At 43.0% G+C, this 17,891-nt stretch overlaps 1 protein-coding gene across 13 annotated transcripts in view; it reads left to right on the top strand.

Moving 5' to 3' along the window:
- The window catches only part of ABLIM1 (actin binding LIM protein 1), a 306,762-nt gene that overhangs the window by 133,976 nt on the left and 154,895 nt on the right, over positions 1-17,891 (top strand). For 3 of the 13 annotated variants that reach the window (XM_077126120.1, XM_077126117.1, XM_077126116.1), the window contains exon 1: positions 6,042-6,271. The exons of 3 other annotated variants lie outside the window; for them this stretch is intronic. In XM_077126120.1, the coding sequence (XP_076982235.1) occupies positions 6,256-6,271 (16 nt within the window). In that variant the 5' untranslated portion in view covers positions 6,042-6,255. Of the gene's footprint in view, positions 1-6,034; positions 6,272-17,891 lie in introns of those variants that run through there. 7 more of the 13 variants (XM_077126111.1, XM_077126109.1, XM_077126112.1 and 4 more) reach the window with 5 other exon arrangements.

Below are 17,891 nucleotides of genomic sequence, written 5' to 3'. Positions count from 1 at the left end.
GAAGGTCAGGCACAGGAAAGAAAGGGAGGGTGGGGGCTTCGGATTTTGACAAACTTGAGTGTGAATCTTTCCTCATGGGTAAATATGTAGTTATTACATACCTCATGTACTAATATTTGCCCCATACATTTGTTCTGAGAATTAAATGAGGTGACTAATTTAAAGACACTAGAATGGGGGCTGACCCATAATAGACACTCTGTAAATGGTGACAAAAAGGGTAGAGAGGGTTGGTTATTAAGGGAACTTCACAACATGACTACCTGATCAAGTTCCTTTTGAGCGTATTTGGCCTCCAAAGGTAATTATTGGCCTGTGTCTTGGCAAATGATTTTAAGCCATCACTAAATTGATTTTTATATAATACATTTAATTTAATTTTAATTTGTTTGAGTTGGATTTTGAAGCCAGTCTGTTTGATTAAGAAATACATGCTAATATAGCATTGAGACTTACTAGTGACATTTATTCATCAGTTTTCATCAAATATTGCATTCCTACTTGTATTTATCACTGTATGAATGCAGATAAAATAATATGTGGCCCCTTTCCTCAAAAAGGCCTCAGTCTTTTGCAAAAATAGACATATAAAGCCTTCATTGCAATATAGTCAAACTCAGAGCTTTGGTGGCCTTAGTTCAAAAAAGGAGTATTGCCAGAAAAGACAACAAATTCTGTCTGATAGAAAAAGATGTCTTTCTATCCTAATAACTCCTCATGTGCCTGAAATCAGGCTAAAATCCATGGAAATCTCTTTACTGTCAGAGGGTCCTTTGAATTATTTTAATAGGTTCCAGTAAAGTTGTGAAATGACTTATATTCATTTGTAGTTCGCCTCTTTAGTGGATTATTTATAATGTGCTTTCAGTGTATCCTAGTGACTTTTATCATTGTCATGAGCTGCAACATTTTCTTTAGGTCCAAATCATAATTAGCTTCTGAGAAGGACCATGGAGATGTTTTGAGTATAAATGTGAAATAATTCTACTTTGAGGCCTTAAGGAAAAGGGCTTTGCTGGGCATTGATTGTGTGAGATTCATATGGAAAAAATCCTAAGAATTGTCAGTTGAGGACATGAGAGTTAGAAGGATCAACAGGACTCAGACATTTTGGAATTTGTCTTAGACTGTAGGAAACTTTGGAATCATCACTTCCAATAAATTTCCATTAAGAAGGAATGGATGTCAGGCTGATTGTTATTTTAGCCAACTGAAAGAGTTGGGGTTTTTTTTCAGATGTGACAGCATGGTATATAGCTATGTTTGTAAGTCTCACCTTTATTCATTGTGCTGGTTTAAAAGGTTGTATGCCCCCTAGAAAAGCCATGTTTTAATCGCAATCCCATTTCATAAAGGTAGAATAATCCCTATTCAATACTGAATGTTTGAAACTGTAATCAGATCATCTCACTGGATGATGTGATTTAGTCAAGAGTGGTTACTAAACTGGATTAGGTGACGACATGTTTCCACCCGTTTGGGTGGGTCTTGATTGGTTTATTGGAGTCCTATAAAAGAGGAAACATTTTGGAGAAAGGGTGATTCAACGAGAGCAGAGAATGCTGCAGCACCACGAAGCAGAGAGTCCATGAGCCAGAAACTTTGGAGATGAAGAAGGAAAACGCCTCCTGGGGAGCTTCATGAAACCAGAAGCCAGGAGAGAAAGCTAGCAGATGATGCCATATTCGCCATGTGCCCTTCCAGCTGAGAGAGAAACTGTGACTGTGTTCATCATATGCCGTCTCACTTGAGAGAGAAACCCTGAACTTCATTGGCCTTCTTGAACCAAGGTATCTTTCCCTGGATGCCTTTGATTGGACATTTCTATAGACTTGTTTTAATTGGGACATTTTCTCAGCCTTAGAACTGTAAACTAGCAACTTATTAAATTCCCCTTTTTAAAGCCATTCCGTTTCTGGCATATTGCATTCCAACAGCTAGCAAACTAGAACATTCATCTTCTGCTCTATAGGCTGGTCTGCTGGCCAGTGGCCCTCAGTTGCTTCGGGAGCCACCTGCAGCTCAGGCCTTGTCCTTGGGTGGGGACCAGGTGTCCACATTTTACAGCACTCCTAGTATTTCTGTTCCTGGAGGTATACAGGCCATGCTCTTGGGATTCTAGAAAAGCGTGAAACCTTCCTTGCCTTCAAGGAAATCCCAGCCTAGTGGTGGACATGAAGTCAAGACTGTGCTGCAGAAGGATAGCCAAACTCTGAGAGCGTAGTTTGTGCTTCTTAAAATGCTGTGGGTAGCCATCATTTTATTCTGTTTCTAATGAAAATATAAACACCTTCTTTATGTCTACTGCACTCCACTAAACGCTGGAAACGCACACGCTGACAAAACGCTATCTAGGGGTAGGCAGTGTGGTTGGAAACAGATCCTGGCAGACCCTGGAATCCAGCCAAAGCCTTTTGAATTTAATTTGGAAAGAAATAGGCAGTTGAGATTTGAAACACTAATCATGTCATCTGTAAGGTCCAGCCTCCTAAGAGTGGTATAAGCACCCTTCATGACCTACCAACTGCAGCCTGGTGAATGGTGAGTGACGTGATACCTTCATACCTTTTCTCACCGTTTGATCCCTGCTTGGGATGACCTTTCCCCCTAGCTTCATTTGACCTGGAAGCTTCCCCTGATCCCCCAGGCCAGGCTCAGTGCTGCCCCTGCACCCAGCACAGGCTTCCATCTCAGCAGCTTCCTGATCCCACTGAGAACATCTTTGCATAGGGTCACCTCCACCAATTGCTCCTCCAAAGCAGCGGCTTACTTGATTTTGCCCCACCAGTCCAGTGCTGCACCAGAAGCCACTCCATAGATGTCTGAAATGAGGTGGACAATTATCAACATTACATAGAAAGCAAATAAGGAACTCCATTCTTCAATTTTCTTTCAGTCAAATTCTGCATGAGAGATTTTGAACACTTTCTGCCTTTGAGTCCAGAGGTTTCGAGGGATGTGTGATAGATACCTGGAAGCCTGGAGTCCTGGGGCCATGAAGGGTCCTCAGATGCCCGTGCTCCAGGTGCACCAGTAGTAATCGACTCGTGGCCGTTGAAGAGAAAGAGCAGTGAGGAAGTAGAATCAGCCAGATTTCTTGTTTTCCAGTTGTAACATTTCCCTCTTGATTGACATGCATTCTACAGAAATGATGTATGCTTGAATTTTTGCCAAATGTAGCTGTATGCTCACAAACTTTTCTCTCCAACAAAATGGTTTCTGTCTTTTGGTCACTTGTGAACAATCCCTGCTTCATTTTGTGAGTGAATGAAAAGGCAGCAGTGAGTCAGTTTGGGGGGCATAAAACAATTGACTAAAACCATCAGTGGGTGTCTGTGTTATGAAGTCTTATCTTCTCTGAGTGTAATCGGATTGCGGTATATTCCTTGGAAATCATCTCTAGAAATAAAAAGTCCTTCCTTCTAACGAAGGGTAAAGTTCATTTATTTCTTGATTTATTTTGCTGTGCTTCTTGCAGCTTTAACTGTAAAGTAGCAAATATCTACCCTTTGCTTCTGCTCTCTAAGCTCTTAATGATTCTGAGCTGAGGCAAAGAGACAAAAATGGTTAAGTTTTACTCTCCCACATTCCAGAAATAACTTTAGTAATATCCTCTTTGGTTATCTTAAAAGTGCAGAGTGGATGCTTTTATCCTAAAGTAGCAGTGTCTGATTGTTGGGGGACTTTTGCCATATGACTGTTATTTAGCAACTGAATGCTGGTGACTCATTCGCTTTGACTGTGGTAGAGGAAAATTCTTTCCACGGAAAACACAGGAGGCAAAAAAATAAATCTCTCTGAACCGCTATGTAGTATTTTCCTTTAGAAAAGGCTTCTCTGAGAATGAATAGGCACCAGCTGTTACTCTGCTAGCAGGTCTCCGAGGCTGCCAGAGGAGCCTTTCTAAAGTATGTCCCTGTGTTCTTTATCCACAGGTAGGTATACAGGTAGGTTCAGAATCACAATAAGGAACCAGTTTGTTTAATAAACTTACATCTGAGAATTAAAAACTGCCATCCTGAGTAAAAGAGAAATTAAATTAATTGCATTTATAGTACCTGGAACCACTTACTGAGTTTGGACTAGGAACCCGATGGTGTTTTACTGTCACAACCCATTAGGGAGGAGAAAGAGACCGAGAGACAGAGAGGGAAGGAAATAGAGATAACTGCCGTGAGAGAGATACTGCCGTGAGAGAGATAACTGCCATGAGAGATACTGCCGTTCTCTTAGCTTGGAGCTGAATAACATGAGAGCAGAGCCTTGGAGAGAAGTCCCTAAGTGCTAATCTATTTATGTAGCAAAAAATATAATAAAATAAATTCCCCTGCTAGGCCCACAGAGCCAAATGAATTCCGGCTCCCTGTGGTTAATTGAGCCTGTCAGCATCTCCTTAAGGGCTCTGAGAATGATTAGGGGTGGGACGAGTGGACGAGCGCAGTTTTAGCATGAAAGTTTGGGAATGTAAAGAGCCTGTCTCCTCGAAGCTCTTGAACACTCCCATCACCCTGGACGGTAGATTGTGCTGTTCTCATGCTTGTTTCCTCTTTATGAATGGAAGTTAGAGAAGCTGCTTAAAGGCTTTTGGGTGCTGCCTTTCCAGCTGGCCGCTGCCTTAGGAAAAACATGACCCTACAGGGCTGCCTTGGGGGCAGGGAGCAGGGTGGGCGAAGTGTGTGTCACACAAAAGACAACCCAAGGGTTGGAGGGGGCTGAGACGCCCAAGCTATTAATAGTAAAGCTCTGAGTCACAGATGTAGGAATGTCACAGTTGCTTGAGATCTGCTACTGTTACACATCAAGAGACCAGCCATAAAGGCCTTTCGGGGAGGGATGGGAAGAAGTGGTTCTTTTCCCCCTCCACCGGCCCCACCAAAATGTAGCTTATTTCAGCCATACTCACCCTCCAAGTCAAAGATGAGGCAGGTTGGTTCACTTCTTTCCTTTCTGTTACCCTGGCTCTCCTAGGCCCCACATGTTACAATATTTGCAGTAAACACAGTCTAATGCTGGCTGTGCATTCTGGTCTGAAAGATGCGGCGGCCATCTGCTGCTCTCTGAGTGGTGCCACGTCTGTCTTTTTCTCTCTTGCTCATCACATTTCTCCCACATGGTGGATGTGTATGACGCGTGTGCTGGGGACCAGAACGATCTGGGTTTGAAAGACAGGTGCTGGAATGTGGTGGGGACCGGCTTTGTGAACCAGGACGCCCTCTGCTCCCAGAAGCACCTGTGAACTCAGGGTGGGGGGATCAGGAGCTGTTGCCGCTGGGTCAGGCTGAAGCTGGCCTGGGCGTGGTCGGTACTGGGCCAGCCTGTTTACCTTGAACTCTGGGCCTAGGGTTCCTCCCTCACCTGTGTACATTGAAGGTGCTTTTCTAGAAAATGCTAATCAAGCTGGGAGAAGTCAGAATCTTACCTAACTGGATAAGTCAGATTTCTACTTGGATCCTGAATTGCATCCTGGATGAGGAATTACATCCTGCTAAAGCCCCTTCCCAGGCTCTCTCTGTTGCCTCAGTCCCGCCCTCCCCACCCCCATTCAGGTAAAATATGGGGAGAGGGTGGTAGAGAGCCAGCAAACCAATTGTTATGCTTTGTTTTTTCATTAAAATTGAGTACCCAGGTCCTTAAAAGTCAAAGAAAATGAGCAAGTGTTTTTTTTTTTTCAATTTTCTACCAAGACTAATTTTATTTATTCAGTAGGCTTGGAAGAAGCTGTAATAAGAATTGAAAGCAGATGTAACAGGAAACCAATAAGCTAACAATTGACCGGTTTCACCTATTGAAACCGTGTCTTGCTGTCCCTCGGCCCCCCTCTTCTGGCAATCATTTATCGGACACCGGTTGGGGGCCTGGGCTCGAAGCGTTTGCTGCCCGTTTTCCCAGGGCCTCGGCGTGAGGAATGCAAGGTGGTGTCAGCGACCAGAGATTAGGGCATTGGAATTTTGCATTTGTCACAGCAGCAGCTGTAGCGAGTGGTTTCGGCCCAAGGGCAGAGTCCCCGCGCAGGGCGCGGCCGGCACTCCGCAGAGCAGACAGGGCGCGATCACTCGCCGGGGCGGCGAGCATCCGAGCTCGGCCCTCCGAGAAGGGGGCGGGATTTTAGAGAGAAGCCCGGGACTTGCCGCAAGTGGATGCCAGGGCTTTGCCTCGCAGCCTCAGCAGCCGCCGATCTGTCTGCCAGGGCGTGTTTCAACTCCTCGAGTGTATTCCGGTTCTCTTCGGGGCTGCCCATCAAAGAACCCGGTTGCCATGGTGAAGGAGAAAGGTAATTATAAATATCGATCACTGTGCTTGCTTGCAGAAGTTGGAGTGGCACTGCGGGGCTCGGCCACTTAATGGGGAATGATCCATGGAAGGCTGGGCAGACATGTTCTTGGGGGGAGACTCGCTGTATTGTGAGGTCTGGGTTTCCACTGAAAGGAGACTTCATTAGGAACCTCTCATTTAGCAGCAGCGACTGAAGCACATCCTATTTCCGGAGTGTTTGCGCAGCTGAGCTCCCGGGTGTGTGTTTCTCTTTTTATTGTCATTGCATTTTGAATTTTTAGTGGTGTTTGAGACTTGCCTTCCTTCCTCCATCCTACCCTTCATTCTTTTCCTCGCTTCCCCACACTCCATCCCCCCCCCCCCCAAATCAATAAGTTAATTAGGAATGTAATGGAAGAGTCTTCCCCACCAGGTTTGCTGGTGCATTGGGACATACCCAAGCCTAGCCGGGACTGGCTGAAAGGAGAAGCTGGGCTGTTTTATTGGAAGCAGGTGTGCTGCCTTTCTAACCTGACATTTCAGTATTATCCCTATAATCACTCCTCCAAACACCTTCTGAAGATGCCGTGTGTGCCAAAGGTGACAAAATCACATCATAAGGAGAATGTAAAAAGGGAAGAGGGGTGTGCCCTGCACAGGTGCACATTATTACACACTAGGCGTGGTCCTGAGTAAATCCTGTTTCAGGACTGAATTGTAATTTAAATGTTAATTTATCCGGGAACTGTGAAAGGATATAACAATGTTTATTTTTAATTATCTGAGTAATATAGAGCTCTATCTCATATCAAGAAAGTGAATGTTACAGAAGAATAGAGGACAAAAAGGAACTCCCCTCACTACCCTGTCAATCTCAATTCCCCTTCTCTGTAGAGGTAAAACTGATAGTAGTTAGTATGTATCTTTCTAGACCTTTTTAGATGCAATAAAATAAATAGTGTGGGCCACGGTGGCTTGGTAGGCAGCATTTTCTCGCCTTCCGTGCCAGAGACCCGGGTTCGATTCCCGGTGCCTGCCTATGCAAAAAAAAAAAAAAAAAGTTAAAATAAATAGACACATGGGGAGTATAAAAATGGGGTTATTCTGTGATTCCTTTTCTGTGTCTTGATTTTTTTCTCTTAAAAACATGCCTTAGGGGGCGGGCCGCGGTGGCTCAGCGGGCAAAGTGCTTGCCTGCTATGCCGGAGGACCTCGGTTCGATTCCCGGCCCCACCCCATGTAACAAAAACGGAGAAACAGAATACAATAAAACAAGAAAATGTTTAAAAATGTTTCCCTTTCTTCCTTCCTTCCTTCCTTCCTTCTCTCTGTCTTTCCTTTAAAAAAAAAAAAAAAAAAAAAAAAAAAAACATGCCTTAGGGACCTTCATCAAATGATCTTATAATGTAAATAACCACCCTCTGATTTTTCTCTTGGAAAAATTTGGATTCATTATGTCAGATTAACTACGGGCACACTTCCCTCCATAAGCACAGATATCTGCTCTTTCGGGGCTGTCTTGAACCATTTCAGTGACTTATCTGTCTCTACTTCCACGTAAAGCCCCCCACAAGGCATACATTTAACATGAATGTGCTGAACTCAAATTGATCCTTGTTGCTGGAACTCAGTTTAGTTTCTATTATGCTAACGAATTGATTAAGAAATAGGATCATGACAGCTAATAGAGTTAGGGCTGCACCTCAGGACAAAGAGAAACGTGATTCTACCTTATCCATTCTGCCCCTGTGTACCTGTAATGATGACATGGTCTGTCCGTGAGTAAATGGTAATTGAATGAAATGATTTGGGTGGGAAGAAAGGTGCTTGTAAGAATACTTCCTCCTCTTTTGGGGGTAACAGAAGCCTCACAGTAACTAATACAGATGCTGACATTTACCAGAGGTCAGGCCTCTTCATTCCTGCCTCCCACCCTTCTAGACCAACCTGTCCCTGATCTCTGCTACCAAAGGATACGAGTTTGTTTCCTCAATAGGAGTAATTTATGAGTGATGGGAAAAGGGGGTTACAAAAGTCACTTCCATTCTATTCCTGTAGGGGCCCATGGAAGCCCCATACTTGCAAAATATGGTATATTGTAGACCAGTAGTCCCCAAATAACAGCTTTTTTTCTAAGTCATTTCAGACTTGCCAGAGCTCAGATTGCCTGGGTTCACATTTGCTTGATAAGTCAGTGGCCACTTTCTAACTGGAATGTTTTGGGCAGGCCACCAAGAGGTCACATCCTAGCATTATCTTAACTCTTAGCCACTGATTATAGGATGTTCCTGTTTTGTTTTGATATCTGTGTCAGTCCACACTGCTGCCCCACTCATTTCTGATTGCACTGACTTCAGCCAACAGCAGAGGCAGGCAGATTTTTTTGGCAGTTTGGCAGCTACACAAGAACTTCCATGAAAAGAAGGGAACTTCATCATAGCCTTTCACGTGAGAAGAACACTGAGTAGCATGTATTCCAGGCCTTCATTCTAGAGCTCAGAAAGGGAAAGTAAATTGCTCAAGGCTACATAGCAGATAATTGGATCAACTGCCTATCCTCTGTGTGTCATAGGATGGTGCCCACGTATCAGCAACTGCACTTACCACAGGGTTCTGACACCCACTATCTCCATCACTAGGTGAGCCTCCCCAAGCAGATACTGTATCACCATCTTTGACTTTCCAGTGCCTAGCTTAGTGTCTTCCATATTGTAGATAATCTATAAACAGTTGAAACAGGTTAACCTGTTGGCAGCCATATCTTCTGACTCGATTCAGAGACTTTTCTAGTCCCCTCTACTTTTTGCTTCACAAGAGACTTTGCTCCTTCCTTCCTCCTGGAGATGACACGAGTCACCCTTGAGCCAGCTCAGATCATGGCAGGAAAACATGGGACCTTTAGAAGAAGGAATAAACAGAGCCTCCCTGTGAGGCTCCCTGCTTAGAATGGTTTTATGCACGTAATTCACACCATCCTTTTCCCCATGAAGTCAAGTTCCCATGTATCTGTCTGGTTTGGGCTTGGCACCGACTAGAGGGAAATCATTCTGGCAGATCATACCTCTGCTGGTGTACACTGACATTTGCCCACGTACTTTGACCCTCATTAGCTTTTGTTCTCCTTCCCAGGCACCGTTCACTTTCACTTGCAGACACTTATTGATCGGAACCTTGATGAAATGGTTATTTCTCTGATGTGTTCAAGGACACCTAACCCTTGCAGTATCCTATAACAAAGCAGCATGAGAGATTTTTGTGGGTTTATCAGTCAATATTATCTTCTCGTAAATTTCATCAGTATATACTCAAGAGGCCCACTCTACTCATTTAAACCTATAATTGTCTAGCTTTTGTGTGTTCTAGTACAAGTTTTAAAAATACACAAAAAGGGATTATTATTGTTTCCTTTTCTTAGGGAAAATAAGAATGAACAAATACTACAGATTAAGTTATATAAATAATCATCTATTTTAAATAATAAGAAATGCTTATGGTTTGGAAACTGCGTGAAAGATGCATGGGTAGTTCAGTAGTAGAATTCTCGCCTGCCGTGCAGGAGTCTGGGTTTGATTCCCAACCCATGCACTACACTCCCCCCGCCCCCATAAAAAAAAGTTGTGAACAAAGTTTCCTATGATAAACATTTCACAAATCTGCCTCTGTGTGTATGTATGTATAGATAGAGAAATACATGTATGTAGGGAGACACAATTTAAGAAAAAGAAACTTCGTGAGAGAATAAGAGTTTAGCAATGAGGGAGACAAATCTAGGTAAATAGACTTTTGCATTCGGGGAGGTTTTTCATTTGTTCTGCTTCGTTTTTTCTTGTGATTTTTTTTGCCATTGTTGGATGGTCCCACTTGCTTTTAGGGTAAAGTGAGACCCAGTGAAATGCATTCCTGTCTACCCTCGATGGAAGAATGTTCACTTTCTGCCCGGCAGTCAAGTGTGTGGGGCACACATATACATACACACAGCGCCAGTCGTTTCTCTAAAGCATCGTTTCTCAGACTTGGTATTACTGAGCTTTTGGATGAGATAAATCCTTGTAATTCTGTCCTGTGCCTCGCAGGATGTTTAGCAGCATCTGGCCTCTGCCCACTAGGTGCCAGTAACAACCCACTCCCCTGCCCCAACTGGTGATAATCAAAAATGTCTCCAGACATTTGCCAAATGCCCCTTGGGGTGCAAAATCACTCCCTTGAAGACCACTGCTATCAAGAACTGGGGGCTGTGAGACACCTTGGCCCAGGTCTCTTTAAGGTTAGGTGGTAGCGTTCCTCTTGATTTAGTAAGAGGAGTTGTCTTGAGCAGAGAAGGTGAGAAATGTGAAAAATCCTCATATGGGAGCCAACCAGACCAGCACAACTCCTTGAAGTCTGTAAGGTTTTAGCAGAGACAGATGTTCCAAATAATAAAGTTGTGAAGGTACCAATGAAGGTCCTCTCTCCTCCTTAGTTATGTACCTTAGCTCCCAACTCATTTCAGTTGCCGAAAATGAAATAATTGTGTTCGTCAAAGCAAATTTGTTCACAGAGATGTTCTAGCTCACTTCTTCATTAATTTTCCTTTAAAATTCCATGACACCACCACCACCACTGGTGGATTCCATTCTGACTAGGAAACTTTATATTCAATTGCCATCTCCTGTCTGTAGGTTAGGTAGGTTGTTGGGAGTTTTACCTCAGGGGCATTGCATGGACTTAGAAGACAGAGTGGCTGCCATCGGGTCATTACCTCTGTTGAGAAGATCTAACAGGCTCATAAATAACTAATATGAAATAGATGATTAAAAAAGATTCAGAGTATCAGTGGCAGAGAGAGTTCAAATAGGGTCAACGAATTACTCTGGAGGTTGCTCTTATGCAAACTTCAGGTAGACCTTGCTACCTATCTTAACCTGCCAATCCCCAACCAGGACCATTCCAGCCAATCCTAAAGAACACCTAGGGCAATATATGATTCCACAAGGGTTCCATACACTAGAGTAACTTTCCAGAAACCTACAACCTCCAGATGGGTCCCTGGTCCAAATAAATCCTGAAACCTAGCCCAGCCTCTCCAGAATATCAGATAGTTCCTTCCCTACCCCACATTAGTGACAAACCCTTCCAAGATGAATAATTTAGAATTCCCATAGCCCAAACACCCCTAAAGAAAGGGATGGAAAGATCAAAGGTGATGATGGAGTTATACAGAGAAGATAGGTTTTAACAAATGAATATGAGTGGTGAATCATTAAATTGATATCTTTTTTAGTCTCCAGTATTTTAGAACAGCTAGAAGTAAAAACCTAAAATTGTGGAATTGTAACCCATGTCAAACTCTGAAATCTGTTCTACAACTAATTGTGGTGTTGTACTTTGAAATTTATAGCTTTTTTGTATATATGTTATTTTTCACAAAAAAGGAAAAAAAAAGTTGATTGTGATGACAAATAAAAATATTTAAGCCCTTTAACCTCCTATATTCTGGAACAGCTAGAAGGAAAAATATGGGAGGATTGTATGGTAGCCCATGACAAACTTTGGGATCTGCACTATACTTGTTGAAGCGTGATTTGAAAACTATTGCTTTTTTATTTCTTTACTTTGTATATATGTTACATTATACAATAAAAAAAAGTAAAAAAAGAGATTCAGGGTGGTGTGATGGTGGCTCAGTGGCAAAATTCTCACCTGCCATGCCCAAGATCCAATTTTGATTCTTGGTACCTGCCCATGCAAAAAAAAAAAAATTCAGATACTGTGTTTTGGAATGTCAAAGGTAGGAAATTTAGTTTCCAAAAAGTGTGTTGATCAGGAAAGGCTTAGTAGAGGAGGTGGCTTTTTTAAGGAATGGGAATATTTGGATATAGAATAAATTGGAATGAAGAAATGATAGGGTAGGTAATGGTGGCTCAGTTGGAATGAAGAAATGATAGGGTAGATAATGGTGGCTCAGTAGCAGCGTTCTCACCTGCCATGCTAGAGACCCGGGATCTATTCCCAGTGCCTGCCTGTGCAAAAAAAAAGAGGAAATGATAGATATCAGAAAACCCACAGTATTAGAATTGATTAACCTGAAAGCAGATTGGGTGCAGGTAATGAAAGGAAGAGAAAAGTCAAATGATCTTGAGGTTTTGACTCCAAGGAGCACAAACATTGGTGTTAGATGTGGATGAGGCTTGGAAAGGATAGTGGTAGGGTGGGAGTGAGGGATAATGTAGTGGTAGGGGGGACTGGGCAGTGGGAATAGGAAAGAGGGGTGAGGATGGGGGCCTGGGAAAGAGGCACTGGGTGGGAAGTGGGAGAGAAGTGCTAGGTGGGGCGAGTGGGAGAAAGAAGCTGGATGAGGGGGATGGGAGAGAGGAGATGGCAAGTTCAATTTTATAAACCTTGAGCCAGTGTTGGGAATAAGGGACTGAGGAGTGACTAGAAATGAGTAGCCCAGGATCATAGCTCTTGAACAGGACCCTGAGATTTCTGAGCCAATTTATATAAACTTGCTTGAACATAATGTCAGAAACAGGCCTCGATATCCTCTGGAATGACAGGAGGTCATTCAGACGTTGGGTGTCAAGAGGGAAGCAGATACCACGCCTGGTCACACGCTGCTATGCCGAGCATCCTTTACGGTTTGGAAGAAGCCTCCTTTTCTCTGTCTGAAAGCCATTTTAATCTTGTTCTTGGCAGCTCTTGAGAACAGTGGTGTACTGTGTCTCAAATGTGCCGTACAGACTGGCACCAAATTAATCCTCTTAGAACACTGATATTATCATGCCATTTCCCAGCTCAAAAATCTTAATGAGTGACACTGTAAAGTTCAAGAATTCCACTTGCTATTCAGGGTTCTCCCTAAATCCTTAAAATACACCCCCTCCTATCTAAATAAATGTCCTTCTAAGCCAACCTTGTTTTTATTTTTAATGTTATCATTTAATCTCCCGGTTATTGAACACATACTAAATAGCAGGCTTTGTGTTGGGAGTTTCACATACATTGTCTCTAATCTTTTAACAAGCCAAGGTCAGTGATATTCACCCAGTTTTATAGATAAAGAAAAGGAAGCTCACGGGAATTTAGAAACTTCCAAAGACTATTTAGCTAGATATAGAAGAGCTGAGCTTTCTCTCCACTCTTATCTGACTAAAAACCTGTGCTAATTGTATTCATGCTGCCCCTCACCCCCATTTCTCCTATTTGAATGATTGAGGGGTGGCATTTTCCCTTTCCAACCTGAGCCTTACTGTTCCTCCTGCCCTTGCGAAAAATATGTATGTTCTCCTTTTCTGTATTTATCAACAGACAAAAATTAACTTCCATTTCCTTCCTGAAGCAGCTGAAAGGCCGATCTCTTCTCTGAATTCTTCTATCATTACTCTCTGTACATTTAAACACAAGAGAAGTTCAACAGTTCAACCATCTACCCAATCTGAGGGTGAGTTCTGTTTCCCCTCAAGTATTTGTTGTTGACCTCAGGTATCGTCTTTACAACAACCTTTAGCGCTGGGAGGTGTTGCTGCCTCTAATGGTATCTGCCCCCCACCCTCATTCCACTCTCACCCACTCAGGTGCTTACACACTGTCCTCTTGTCATTGAAACTGATTTTCCTTCCATCCTTGGGGAAGTCTGAGAACAGCAGGTCTTTGTCTGCAGTGTAATAATTCCTCATGTGTCTGATGACTGTTGTTGAGTCTCCTTTCGGGTCTTCCCTCTTTCATATTTAATAGTTTTTTGGAGATGATTCAGTTTTCCAGTCCTGCTTCTCAGGTTGACATTTCATGCCCCATCCCTACCCTACTCCTGAATTTGTTTAAGTTCTTCATCTTTTCCTTAACTTGAAAAACCCAATGCTTTTCAAGGGGACTCCAATGACAAGGACATTTCCTTAGTTCTAAAGGGAAGCTGTAGATCAGGGAAGACAGTAGGATGCTACAAATTTCAGAATAAATTATCTTAATCAGCAACCTAGTCACGTAACTTGGATGTGAACTTACCATGTTTGGGAGCAGACCTCCAGTTTTTTGTCATCATATTCCACTTGGAAGAAATAAACCCAAGCGTAAAATCATCTTATTGTTTCATAAATGAAGGTGCTACTATTACTGGGAAGTACACCTCCTGCCAGCTTATATGATGGAATTTCCATGGCTAAGGGAAAGAACTTTATGTATTAAAGCACACACACTCATAACAAATCCCCTTTCTTCCACTACCTAGATATCATTGATATCTAAAACATATTTAATCAGAAAGAAGAAAAGACTTCATTTCCAGAATTAGAGGTAAGGCTGAATGTGTAATACATCTGAGAGAAGGGATATGATCTAAATTTACCCATAGCCCTTGAGAGCAATTTTTGATTGGTGGAGTGAAATCAAAAGCATGCACACAGTGGGTCAGCTGGAGGTTGGGCCTGCCCACGTGTCAGCCCCTCCCAGACTTTGGGAGGTCACCTTCCTCCTGTCTTTTCTATTTTCTGGCCAGGTGACCAGGAAGAATGAAACAACCTGTGTCGCACCACAGAAATCCTCTTTCAAAAAACAACAGATTGGTGATGTTTCCAAATTCCTGCAGAAACGATGTGCTGTTGGAGATGCACCTTACCAATAGGAAAATCTTAGCAGCTGTTCCACTTTGAGGAGTTATATTCACAGCCCAGAGAGGACCCCTGGTATTGGTTGCTTCTTACATAACAAAGTCAAAATGCTAAGTATTTTCCTGAGCCAGCATTAGAGACCCAGAGGACTTTCCAAAAGGCTCAGTGAACAGTGAGCAGTGCAGGATTTCTTCCCCTTGTGGTTGAGCTTGATCTCAACCCCCAACAGTAGAAACCAGCACAGCTTACTGTGTGTTGGTCTGACAGTGACTCATATAAGAAGTATGTTTATCCCAAACTGACAGGAGCCATGCATTCAGGACAAATTTTGTTGACAGTGGGGAGGGCGAATATTTGTTGTGCATGACCTCTTTTCTCTGAAACATTGTATTTCTGCTCAGACTGACATAATTAATGCCCTTTCAGTCGAATGGGTCATGGGGCCATCAGGGTTGAGTTCCTGTCTCCCATCACAGTCAGACTGGCTGACCTGTGTGAATACTTGGACTTAACCGTGAAGATGCTGGCCTTCTTCATACTTCCAGGGAAATTACTATTGAGGGCAGCAATTCACAGATTTTAGCAAGCATCACAGTCCCTTGGAGGGCTTGTCAAAACACAGACTGCTGAGCCCTTCTCCTAGAGTTTCTGATTCAGTAGGTTTGGGGAGTGGCCTGAGATTTTGCATTTCTAACAGTTCTCAGGTAACGTTGAAGCTGCCGGTCCAGCTTCTAGGTAATTCGTGGTGTCGCTGGGCTAAATTATCAGCCCTGCAGGTGGATAAATTGGAATTTTTATATAATTAGCCTCTCTGTTCCCTTTTGCGAACTTTACCTTACGGTGCACAGATGGCAGAGAAGGCAAAGCATCATCTCCTCCTGACTTTCGTACAGCGTATATTTCATAATAAAGCTGTATTTCATAATAAAGCAGACCTTCTGGGAGATTGAAATGGCCAAGAAACTGCTGCCAGTATATGATACTGAATATGCAGAGGATGGGAAAGGTGGGATGGAGGGAAGTTACAAGGCATCTTTTTAATGAGAATGAGCTGGAGTTCAGCTTGACTTGGGAGAGATGGCACTAAATTGGAGTCAAGGCAGTTGTGCCATTCTCTAAGCATCGTTCACATTTCTCTGAGGATTAGGTGAGTGTTTTCACTGGGGTTCATAGAGCTTATTGGAATCCTTGAGTTAAAGGTAGTTTCATTAGAAGTCTTGGCTCACAAAACTCCTTCTGTAGTTTTTGAGGTGCTAAAATGTATTGTTAAAACTTGGAATGTTTCAGCCACTACCACTATATTCTGTTTATATTCTAGCTTCCTATGCTTTTTTGTGTTGTTGACTTGGGACATTGTGGGGTTGAAAAGATAGAGAAAAATTAAGCAAAACAGAATGAAAAGTAGAAAAAGGGAGTACAGCTATTCTTTACTAGAGTCCTAGTGTCTGATGCAAATGGGAGAGAGGGCTGAGTACCTCCCAGGAAAATGCAGGGGCTGTGGGTGCTCGGGACCATTGAGGGTCTCCTGAGTGACACGTGGAGCAGGAATAGGTTGTTGTCTACTGGACTCTGCCTACATGCCGTTGGCGGGACCCCCTACCGGACAACCACTGAGGAATGAGTTTTAGGGCCTAGAATGGGAATGGCTCTGCTGGCCTGGAGCATAGCTATACTGGATACTAAAGGAAGAACCTTTGCCCCTCTGTTCCTGCTCCCTGGAAAACACAGCCAGTTCTGCTGTGTGTGAAGGTCCCAGCCCAAATCTCAGAAATCCCAGTGAAGCAAAGCAGTGTGGTTCTCATAATGGTCTGGAGTATTGAAGTCTACTCTCTGTGAGGCGTTTGGGGATAACCTGATACACTGAAGAGTTCCTACTTTAGTTGGGTTTAGTTAGCGAATGTTGGGAAGGATGCTGATTGAGAAAACAAGTAAAGGTGACACAAGACAAGAGAAAAGGTATACAGGAATATCCTGTGGAAGTTCAAAGGAAGGAAGATTTGGGTCTCAAGGGTATGAGAAAAGGCTATATAGAAAGGGGGCATTTAAAATTGGCATTGAGGGCATCTGTAAATTTCTTGAGGTTAGGAATGGTATTTTGTTCAGCTTGTATCCACAACATGGTATCTGCTCCAGAGAAATTCCTCAATGAGTGTCGAGTGAACTAATAAATAAGTGAATGATGCGTATTGGTAGGCTGATGGTTATACTTGTTTACTAAATGTTTATTCAGAATCTGTAAGAGGTAAGCAATCCAGTTACAGAAACCAATTACAATTCCTGACCTATAAGCATCCACATTCTAGTAAGGAACATATGCACATAATTATGACACAATGTGAGATGTACTAGAGAGCTATTAAACCTGACATCTTAAGGTAAGGAGTGATTGATTCCTCTGGGAATGTCAAGGCAGGTTGGGCTTTGGAGGATGAGCAAGAGTGCAAAAAGTAGGTAAAGGGGAAGCGAGAGGAAGGTGGCTTCAAATTGGAAAATCCAAGGCAGTGAAGTGAAGCTGCTGTCTGGGGACAAGCAGCCAGTTCAGTTTGTCAGGAGTTATTGGCCACACAGTGAAGCAGTAGACATAAGGAAATAAATAAATGGAGGGCTTTGTGAGTCAGATTGGATTGAGAATGGTTAGAAATGGGCATCATACACGCAGATGCTCCAAGAATGATGCAGGTGACCTAAATGAGTGGAGACTAAGGCAAACTGAAGAGCACGCCCCTCTCCAAAGGGAAAAACATCTTGGTAGCTCCATCCTGGTCCCATGGAAAGTTGTGGCCCAAATTGCCAGGTCTTCTGATTTTCAAGAGCAGTTGGAAATAGGGATTTTAATGTAAAGTCACCAGATGTTTATAGTTGGCAGATAATTCAACTTTCTTTTTTAAAAATCATGTGTAAGCCAAACGAAACATGCCTGTGGGCAGGACTCAGCCAAATTGCTTCCACATTGTGGTCTGGGGCTTAATACAGCCCTCACCAAATTTAACCACAGAAAGAAATACGTATTCATTCCAAGATGCAGGACACGTGTGTGCACATTCATATAAATGGCAA

The sequence above is a fragment of the Tamandua tetradactyla genome, chromosome 13, assembly GCF_023851605.1.
Source record: "Tamandua tetradactyla isolate mTamTet1 chromosome 13, mTamTet1.pri, whole genome shotgun sequence".
Lineage (NCBI taxonomy): Eukaryota > Metazoa > Chordata > Mammalia > Pilosa > Myrmecophagidae > Tamandua > Tamandua tetradactyla.
Note: the sequence above shows the minus strand (reverse complement) of the source record. Positions and strands in the feature narration are given on the sequence as shown.